Source organism: Gymnodraco acuticeps, unplaced genomic scaffold, assembly GCF_902827175.1.
Source record: "Gymnodraco acuticeps unplaced genomic scaffold, fGymAcu1.1, whole genome shotgun sequence".
Classification (NCBI taxonomy): Eukaryota; Metazoa; Chordata; class Actinopteri; order Perciformes; family Bathydraconidae; genus Gymnodraco; species Gymnodraco acuticeps.
This window is the reverse complement of record NW_022990276.1, coordinates 1,549,854-1,560,398: the sequence shown is the minus strand read 5'-3', so window position 1 is coordinate 1,560,398 and position 10,545 is coordinate 1,549,854. Positions and strand designations below refer to the sequence as shown.

At 43.9% G+C, this 10,545-nt stretch overlaps 1 protein-coding gene across 1 annotated transcript; it reads left to right on the top strand.

Moving 5' to 3' along the window:
- The first annotated feature begins 5,383 nt into the window (after positions 1-5,383).
- Positions 5,384-7,820, top strand: LOC117549597 (C-X-C chemokine receptor type 3-like). The gene is made up of 2 exons (XM_034221626.1): positions 5,384-5,656; positions 7,176-7,820. The coding sequence occupies exons 1-2, from the start codon at positions 5,384-5,386 to the stop codon at positions 7,818-7,820; spliced, it is 918 nt and encodes a 305-aa protein (XP_034077517.1).
- Positions 7,821-10,545: the final 2,725 nt, after the last annotated feature.

Genomic DNA, 10,545 nt, shown 5'->3' with positions numbered 1-10,545 from the left:
AAGTAGGATGACAACAGTGCGATTTGAATAAAACAAAACAAAAAAGGACTGAGACAGGACAATAAAACAACAACAAAATCAAAAACTAAAGGGTCTGAGTCTAAGTCCATTATTAATAACGTAATGAAAAAGTAGAAATCAAACAATGTGTATAAATGGAACAAAAAGACCAAAATTGTGATTTTGGTATTTGGTAATTAACAATGCCGCCCTATACAGAGACTTAGACAGAGGTTATAAAATGAGTCAATCATATACTGTATAAATCCCATTTAACTCAAACGGGAGATAAGGAAGAGGTATTGTTGCATCATGAAACGGGGGGTTACGTATTGTAGTGTGTTCTACTGGGGTCCCTGAACTGCGGGGGGCCTAAGGAAGAGCCAGCGGTAGCATACGGCTAAGCTGGACTCTTTCTTCCTCTAGACGGCTGAAGCACTGGGTGACCGAAGATATCGACACAAAGAGCCCCTCCGTGGAAACGGGGGCTCCAAGGAGATCCTCCCGGTCCTTCTTGGATAGGGCAGTGAGTCCTAGCCAGACGTGACGAGACGCCACTGTGGCCAAGGACATCACCCGCCCTGCTGCGGTGGCCACTCCATGGATCAGATTATTCATCTGACCAATGCAGCGGTCTGGATAATCGCTCCCGTCCTGCTGCGGGAGAGCGGGGGCGTCTGCCTTAGGGGTAATCAGGGAGACGCCCAACACGCCGAGGTTATTTGCCGCAGCCGCCATCTGCGTACAGAGCCTGAATATCTTGTCCAGATATTCCAAGGTGTCTCGGTCCCGGGGCAGTGGGGGCAGAGGTCTCTTACCCTCCGCCCAATCAGCTGGAAGCAGATGGGCCGCCAGGCTTTCGTCTAGGGGAGGCACAGGACACGCCGTGTCCGAGTGGCCCTGCACCCTGATGATGCCCGCCATGGCGGCTACTGGGGCCTTCGTTTTTAATGGCTGCTGCCATGTCGCCTCCACACACTGCCAGATGTCTGACAACGGGGACGAGACGAAGGCCGGCTGCGCCGGATGCACCGGGCCGTAAAACCCCTGTCCCAGGTGGCTTACAGGCCTCGTGGCAGCAGTGCGGGGAGCGGTAGGCCTATGCGCTCTTCTGCCAGGGTCATCACCGCTGGAAAGTCCAGACGCGCAGACCTGAGAGTCGGACCAACGGACAATGAGGCGTCCTCGTCGTCCTCCTCCTCCGGGACCGGGGCCATCTGGCCCTACGGAAGGGTGAACTGGAATGGCACTTCCCCGTCTCCCGGCTCGCCCATCTCAACCATCTTGAGGTCCTGATCCTCCGGCTCCTCCTGTGGGCCGTGCTTCGCCTGGAAATCCCTGCGATGTTGGCGGGTTTGCCGAGGGATCATCTGGCACGCATTGCAGGCCGGTGACGGGTCCAGTATGCTCGCGGCGTGGTCCGGCCCCATACACAGGAAGCAAAGGGGGTGCGGATCAGCTCCCGCGATCAGGTTCGGGCACTTCGGGCAGGTTCTATGGTCGAGGAGTGGCTCCATGACTTCTCTTTTTACTTTCTCGTTCGTCTTTACGTCTCAGTGGATTTCACTTCCGCCGCTGAAGAGAAAGGGATGCCGGTCAGGAGGCGAGGCCTCCTTTTATCATGCCTTTTATACGGTGAGATGTGCGCACATTCAGGTAGGCCCGCCCCAAGGCCGGCTACGTCTATAGAAATCTCAGTAGGAAGATGCTCGCAGGATAAGGTAGTACCCTAATGGCGCGTTTCCACTGCAGCGGGTAGCTCGCTTTAAGCGTGCCGAGCCGTGCGGGGCCCGTTTTTGGTTGCGTTTCCACTTGACCTAGTACCGGCTAGCGGGTCCGAATTCACAGTTTTTCTGGCCCCATAAAATCGTGGTTCTAGGGCCAGGAACAACCAGGCTGAGTCGGGCTGAGTATGCTAAACTGGAGAGAGAAGCTAACGTTGTAAATGCTCCGACCGTCCACACTCACAACAACGGCCTACAGACTGTGTTCCTCGTCCATAACATACGCCTGCCCATACCATAACCCCACCACCACCATGGGCCACTCAATTCACAACATTACCCTAACCCTACCCCTACCCCTCACACCAGATACTGACTGGTTTTCGGACCCCCCCCCAGACCCCGCCAATAAAGCAAAAATGCACGTTTCAGAGTGGCCTTTTATTGTGGCCATTCTAAGGCACACCTGTGCAATAATCATGCTGTCTAATCAGCATCTTGAAGTGCTCACTATCACAGATTTTTTCAGATTTGTGAACAATATTTGAGAGAAATGGTTATTTTTTGTGTATATAGAAAATGTTTTAGATCTTTGAGTTCATCTCATGAAAAATGGGAGCAAAAACAAAAGTGTTGCGTTTATATTTTTGTTCAGTGTACTTGTTTAACTTTTGTCTAGTTTCTGAACAGATCGTATCTGTACAAAAGACAGCATTTACCTGTTTGCATCCAGCTAGCCATGTCTTTCTGGTGTACCAGCTACGTGAGAAGCCTCGTTGATACGTTTTGTCTTTTTCACGAGCTTGCTGCGATATATACAAATCGGGTTGGTCCGGTCCAAGGTCTTTAAGCAACAGTTTATCTCCCAAACTTCTCCTTTCGAAAGGATTGGAGATTAGCTCTTGAACGGAATTGGGCGGGGACCGAGGTCCGGAGACTCCACCTGCACATGAAGCCATCCTCATCAACTACTGCCGTACTGCGTCACCCCACCGGATATGAGTCACTAGTGTCCAAACTACTCACAGACTGGACCGGGCGATGACATTGGCGCCCGGTGATCATCAGATTTGACGACGCTGATTGGCTGAAATTATTAGATTAGATTAGATTAGAATCTTTAATGACCACACAGCCAGGCTGGTGGAATTCGGGTTCAGTGCAGAGTATTACAGCTTGTTCCATACAATTCAACATACAATAAACAGACAATAAAAAGTACAGCACACAGCACAGGGCAAAGACATATAACATAAAGTTCAAGGTGTGGTGGATTCTTATTGTTCATTGGGGTTATTTAGAGTCCATTTAATGTCCGTATTGCAAAGGGGAAAAAGCTGTTTTTGAAATGGGCGGTTTTGGCGGCCTGTAGCGCCTCCCTGAGGGCAGAAGTTGGAAGACATGGTGACCTGGGTGGGAGGGGTCAGAAATGATTTTCTTTGCCCTTGTGACAGTTCGTTGGTGGTGAAGTGATTCGAGTGATGGAAGGGGACTGCAGGTGATTTTTGATGTTTTATTGATGATACGTTGAAGTTTATTCCGGGAGAGGTTGTCTGAACTGGTGTACCAGACTGTGATGGATGATGTGAGGATGCTTTGGATGATGGCTGTGTAGAACTGGATTAGGAGATGTTTCCTCACTCTGAATTTCTTGAGCTGCTGCAGAGATCGACTGGTTGGGCACCCCTGATCTAGGGGGTACAACTCTAAACACCCATATGAAAAAGATCGGTTTACATTTGAATAACCAAATATGTGAACATAACCAATAACATACCACAGCCAAAAACAAATAAATGTAACTTATTTTATTTGTGTTGTTCATTTATATCTTATTTTACCTAGTTAACATTTATTTATGCATATTTTTTTAACTCTCAAGTTTTAAACGATATTTTTGGTTTACTGTCCTATAGTATACATTGAAATTATTTCAAACCTGTTTATCCAAATAATTATAAAGGAGTGCCTTGGAAATATTTGTTTACATAAATTGCATTTATCTCTCTTGCTCGCTCCCACGCCCACTTTGGCTGTGAGCTGCGGACGCCTGATAAGCCAACACCCCCCATTTTCATCACTTACAGCGCCCATCGTACAGGGCAAATGAAACGTGTAACCGGGGTGAAAAGGGTGTTACATTTACTTAATTATGAATGTTGTTACATCAAGGCCGAAAATTAGGATGAGCGCAAACAGTCAAAAATGTTTTTTTCCCTCCCAGAGCTGCCAGCGCAGCGCCCCCCCCAGATCTGGCGCCCTAGGCGACCGCCTATGCCGCCTATTAGGGCTGCACGATATTGAAAAAAACTGACATCGCGATTTTTTTTCCCCCCTGTAGTATATATTGCGTTTTTTTTAACTATATTTAACCGGATGAAGGTATTGTATCCACAGATTATTTAAGTATAGTATCTAATCGATCCGATCTCGCGACAGGGGAAGCAAACACAGACATCACAACACGTACCTTTACGGATCTTTTATGGGAGATCGTCTCACCGTAGCTGTCAATCTGATCAAAAGACGTGTTCAATGGCATTAAAAATAAATAATAATGAATAAAACCGCACGTCCCTGCGGTGTGAATATCGCGCATGCGCATATCGCGGTTATCGCCATAACACGGTATATCGTTCAGCCCTACCGCCTATGCCAAAAACCAGCCCTGTACACCGCTAAATGTATGTCTGCATAAAGCTGAGTTATGATCCGTCATAACACAGAATTTGGTGATGATTAAATAGTTACAGTGAGATTGACTCCCATACTTTTGGCCATACTCACGCAGCCCGACAAATGAATTAAGATTTCCACACAAATGTTCTTTAGCAAGTGTGCAGAGCAGTGTTGATTTAAAAAAGCAATTTGAAGGTTGGATATTTGTAAACCTTTTTTTGTGTATATACACTGTATATTAATAATTTAAGATGTAAATGAATTCCAGTTTATTTGTAGTACTTTCTATTTTTATTGTGACATTTGGTGGCATCAATGTGTGCATTTGATACAGATAATGGAGCAGTTGCTTTAGGGCCACAGTATAGGCCTATCCCTTAAGGTCAAATAATGAGATCCTCGACCTCCGCCCCCCCTCTCGCACAGAGCCCCCCCACATATCAAATCCCAACTTAACCCCTGGTTACATGTAGGAAAAATTAGATCTATATTTTGTCCTTCGACTGATTACACACAAACTTAACAAAACCCTTAACAATGGGGTTAAATAAACTAATGTTAGACACTTTAGTGGCCTAAAATTGGATTTCTATGCTATATCAATACCTTTAAAAATAAATTCCTTTGTCTTCCAAGCACACAACTGACAATAAGCTGTAAACACTTCATTTACAGGACAAGAGCCAGATTTTTGAGAATGTTTAAGAGATGATCATGTATGCCCTGATAAAAAAAATATAGATATAGTTTGAAGCTACTCAGCACCACCATGTGGCTGAAAGACAACAAGTATCAAATGCTCAGACAAAATGTATGTTTATATTCCTTCCTCCTTCTATTCTTCTTTTTGCACAGAGATTCCAGATGGAGTCGACCACAGAGTCCGGATACAGCCTGTTTGACGGCATAGAAGAGTTGTATGAAAATTACAATTCCTCTGGATTGTTGTAAATGGTGATGTATGTGACCTGACTGAGGGCATGCACTTTGAGTCGGTGTTCATACCAGTTCTGTGCTCCGTGGCCTTCGCTCTGGGAGTCCTGGGGAACGGGGTGCTGCTGGGGGTTCTGGCTCGGAGCAGGGGGAGGTGGAGTGTGACGGACATCTTCATCCTCCACCTGGGGGTAGCCGACATCCTGCTGCTGCTGACGCTGCCGCTGTGGGCCGCACAGTCCGCTCAGAAGGAAGGGTGGACGTTTGGAACTCCGCTCTGCAAGATCACTGGAGCTTTTTACGGTAAGACTGCATTAAAGGTCACCTATTATGCAAATATCATTATCACCTGAATCTCCTCCTAGAGCACTATTGTGTTCTTTGTAACCAAATATCTCTCAGAGGGGCGTGGGGAGGGGCTCCTTATTTTCATATAAAGTAACAGACAGAGAATCAGCACTTTTGAAACAGGGCTGAAACAGAGGGGATTATGGGTAATGCTGCAATGATCTGTTTGGTGTTTGGAGCCAAACACTCCAGAGACATGTTTTGTATATATCTGAGACCTATAATAAAGTAATGAAAAACAGTATAATAGGGGACCTTTAAAGGGGCCCTATGGTGCTTCTATGAAGGTTTCTGTGCATGTAAATCAGGGGTGTCAAACTCAAGGCCCGTGGGTCAAATTCCGGCCCGCAAGAGCTTGCAAAGAATAACATACGTTTATTATACGGTTACATGCCGCTTTACAAATGCACGTTGCCCATAAACATGTCCCACAATGCATTTCCTTTTGTGACATGCGCAATGAAGAGACTCGCAATTATTTGCCCTAGACTTCCGCTTTCAGGCGTAGTTGATTAGGAAGTTATTACCCTACCTGATAATAACCCAATGATATAATACATTATTTTATATATATTGTATTTTTATATATGTATATTTATATAGTCTTAAAGTTTCAACTGACCATATGAATTCAACCATAATGCTAATGTGGCCCGCGATGAAATTGAGTTTGACACCCCAAACGCAAAGGCACAAACCCAAAAGTTCCCTCCAGACGGAGTTTCTCTCCACAATCACAACAGAGCCGGCAGTGGTTTCAGACGGAGGGTGTAGGAATAGCTTGTATATCAATTAGTTAACCCCATGTTCTTGAAGAGACATTTAGGAACAAGCAAAACAATATCAACATCTGTTTAAAAAAATGTCCAACTCCTGCAGTAAAGTATACAGGACTTCTGCCTTATCAGACTCAAGGTTGTTGTTATTTAAATGTGTTAGGGAAGTAGTGAGCATACAACTATTCTAATGAGACTTGGATTACACTGCACGAGTAGTTTGAGAGTTTCTAAACAGAATAGTTCTGCTAAGCAGCCCCTGTTTACTTGAATTCATCAATTATTTTTCTCAGTTTATGGAGTCTTTGTTCAAGATTTCTTCCAGAATTTAAGATAACAAGTGGCGAGAAATTGATACACAAATGGTCATTGTGTGTGGAGTACTCCTTTGAAGTTCATGATAGTAATTATATTAATGCACACAATGTACAACCATATGTTTTTCTTTCTTTTTTATTACTGCCGATTTTTATTCCATATTTTATTCCTTTTTAATCCATTCCATTTCTATGTAAATACTGTTATACTTTACTATATTTTTTTATTATTTCTCTATCTGTGTTTTAAACGTTTGTTTTACTTTTATGCATGCACCACGACATCAAGTCAAATTCCTCGTACGTGTCAACCAACCTGGTAATAAACCTGTTTCTGATTCTCCTAAAGTGGCTGCAAAAAGGTTTCTTACTCGTCTGTGATTTCTTTTTACCCCCAGATCAACTTCTATTGTGGGATCTTCCTGCTGGCGTGCATCAGTCTGGACCGCTACCTGTCCATCGTCCACGCGACCCAGATGTACTCCTGCAGGAACCCCCGGGTGGTTCACATCAGCTGCCTGGCGGTGTGGATCTTCTCGCTGCTGCTCTCCCTCCCTGACTGGGTCTTTTACCATGCTGTTAAGGATGGCAGGAGAGGCAACAGAACAGAGTGTGTTCCAGACTACTTCCAGTTCGACCCCAAATATGTCTTTAATTGGGAACTGGCCTCCCGCGTGCTGTCCCACACGGCGGGCTTCCTGTTGCCCTCCGTCGTCCTCATCTTCTGTTATTCCTGCATCCTGCACCGGCTGCGCTGCGGCTCCCAGGGCCTTCAGAAGCAGAAAGCTTTCAGGATCATCGTGGCCGTGGTGGTGGTGTTCTTCATCTGCTGGACGCCGTACCACATCACTCTCATGGTGGACACACTTCTTTCGGACAACAGCTGTGGAGTCAGAGTATCTCTGCAAAAAGCCATGGTGGTCACCTCCTCCCTAGGCTACCTCCACTGCAGCCTCAATCCCATCCTGTACGCCTTCGTGGGAGTGAAGTTCAGGCGTCTGTGGTCAGAGTCTGCAGACACCTCCAACTCCATCGCTGTCTGAGAGGGATCCACAAACATTTGAACATTTGAACAGGTCATGTCCAGGGGCCTCATTTATAACGCCGTGCGTATATTCACGTGGGAAGGTTGCTTACGTAGTAGAAATCCAAAAAATAGGTACAGAAATGTTCCGAAATTTCCCGATTCACCAAACATTGCGTACCGGCGAGGAAAGTGCGTACAGCACTTCCTACGCCGGTTTCCCTTTATAAATCACAACCGACTCGAAATGCGGTGCAGCTTTTGCGGGCTTCACGTAACGCCCATATTTGCCTATAAATAGTGAAAGAAACGCCCATTCATTCATTCATTCTGACTGACTTTATGAAGAAGATCGCAGGAAATTACGACAGAATAGCTAACAAAGACATCTCGCACCGTGTCAGATTCTGGTTATCTTGGGGAGGTCGAGATAAATCATATTGTTTGGTGGATGCCGTTTGAGCCAGAGTAGCAGCATGGAGGTCGGATCGTCACCAACATAAATAAATAAGTGGTCCGAAAAAGGTTAATGACAAAAAAAATACACATAGCCTTCCTCAGGCAGTGTGTTTGTACCGGGGACAGGAGACCCCCCCTTGAAATGATCGGGGAATCCCCCCGGAGTGGAGTCATGACGACTGGATCTGAATTATTTTTTTGTATTTGGTGGTTTGTGTCCCAGCTGTCGATCAGCTGTGCGCAGCGTCTCCACTGCAGCAACTCTATATCCACCAGTTAAAGGAAATACAACTAATGTGTTGCGTTAGGCTTAGTTTCCATACCTCCTGTGTTTTATGAGCAACTTATCAAGTCTTAGCAAACGGCATAAAACATGATTAAACATGGTAGTATATAAAACCATGCTCGTACAACCTATAGAAATGCAAAACCGCATAATTTATGAGAAAACATTTCATAACATTAACACAACATATTCGAGGTGGTTTTAAACAACATATCCGTATTTATTTATTTCTCCAAGTTATGTTTTTGTGTGCACTGAGGAGTCTCAAACAGGCGTTTGTTTAATCATTTTAAGATTGGCTTTAATCAATGTTTGAAAATGAATTCTTCATATATGATAAATGAGAGGTAACATTTTATTTATGGTTTTATTCCTTCTGCCAACGGTGTCGCATCTCTCCCGTTATTGTGCTTAGTGCGTATGCATGGGTTAGAGTTTGCGTGGAGGACCGCACGTTTTCCCGTCAAGTTAGTATTTTATAAATCGCAAACATTGCATAGAAACTGGCGTACGCCATTTTTTGAGCTTATATCCCTTTATAAATGAGGCCCCAGGCCACCATATAGCTAACTGGCGGCCTTTGCTGCAGAGGAGAGGGGTTTGAATCCGACCCAAGGAACATTTACATCATAGCATAGCATAGCATAGAAACATAGCATTTCTCTTTTCTGACAGCAAGGAGTATCGTGGTGCAGCTTTTCTACTGTTTTACACAGAAACCTTTAAATTACATATTGTTTATACTTTTTTACTGCATGTGTCATTATGTAAATACATTGTTCAAATAAAGATTGAAATATTTTGAATCTTACAAGTGTTTTCAACTTACAGGTATTTGTTGCAGACTGAAGTCTGAGGCTAATTTATATTTTAGGCAAAACAATTGTCATACCTTTGAAGTAACTGTTAGAACATAATGACTGAAAATAAAAATGATGAACTTAGATGAACACTTACAGTATATTGTTTTAAATACCTAGACATTGTTATACAGTTTGGTTGGTGGCTTAAAAGGGGTATATCACAGCAAGTGTTTTCCTGTTAAATCCTAATAAATGCTTTATTTAGATTTTATTAAGTCTTGTCGATGCCAACAATTTGTTTTTGATTTTTAAAATGTTTACTGTAGGTTTTCTAAATTGTGATTTTGTTATTTGGTAATTAACAATGACGCCCTGTACAGAGACGTAAGTATTGAGGTTATACAATTAAAACTCAGTACTGTATAAATCCCATTGAACTCAAACGGGAGATAAGGAAGAGGTTGCAGCATGAAACTTGTATAGTGTATTAAACCCTGATACATTTAATGTGTTCACCTTTCTGACATGCTCTCAAAGCTTATCATACATTTAGGATCAGGGGATTACATCTGATACACAGAAGAACAGCAAAAGAAACGTTCAACCCACATGCAGCGGTTTCTGTGGAAATTATTTTCAGGAAACTTGAAACAAATTCGAGGAAAGGAGCCGCACATCCTTCAACATGTGGCTTCAGCAGAAACTAGAAGAGGTAAGCACAAAGAAGAGAAATGAAGCGAGTGTGTCAGTCTTCTTCATATCAACTAATGTTCACAAGATTACTCAAAAACCCCAACATGCCACCACTTCTATCGCTCACAACACTTCGTATTCATGAAGGCACACTGCAGCCAATTGGAGGTGTTAGTGTTAGAAGAGTTCATCCCTTAAACGTTTGATTACAGCAACAACCATATAGTGTAAACACTCCAGAAGCAGCAGCTCTACTGGTTCAGTCACAAACCGAGACAGGTTTTTAAACTCTTCCTGTCAGAACTTGGCTTCACGCCCATTCAGACACATTGTGTTGTCAACATGCATTAGACTTTAATCACCTAGTTACCTTTGTACTTTTAAGGATCAATGCCTTGTTTTTTGGATGGAAGTCAACTCTCTTTCTGCGGGACAGTTTAACAAAGTGTGTACTGAAAACCGGTTTGTTACTCTTTAAAGAAAAGGGCCTCTTGTCTCTTTAT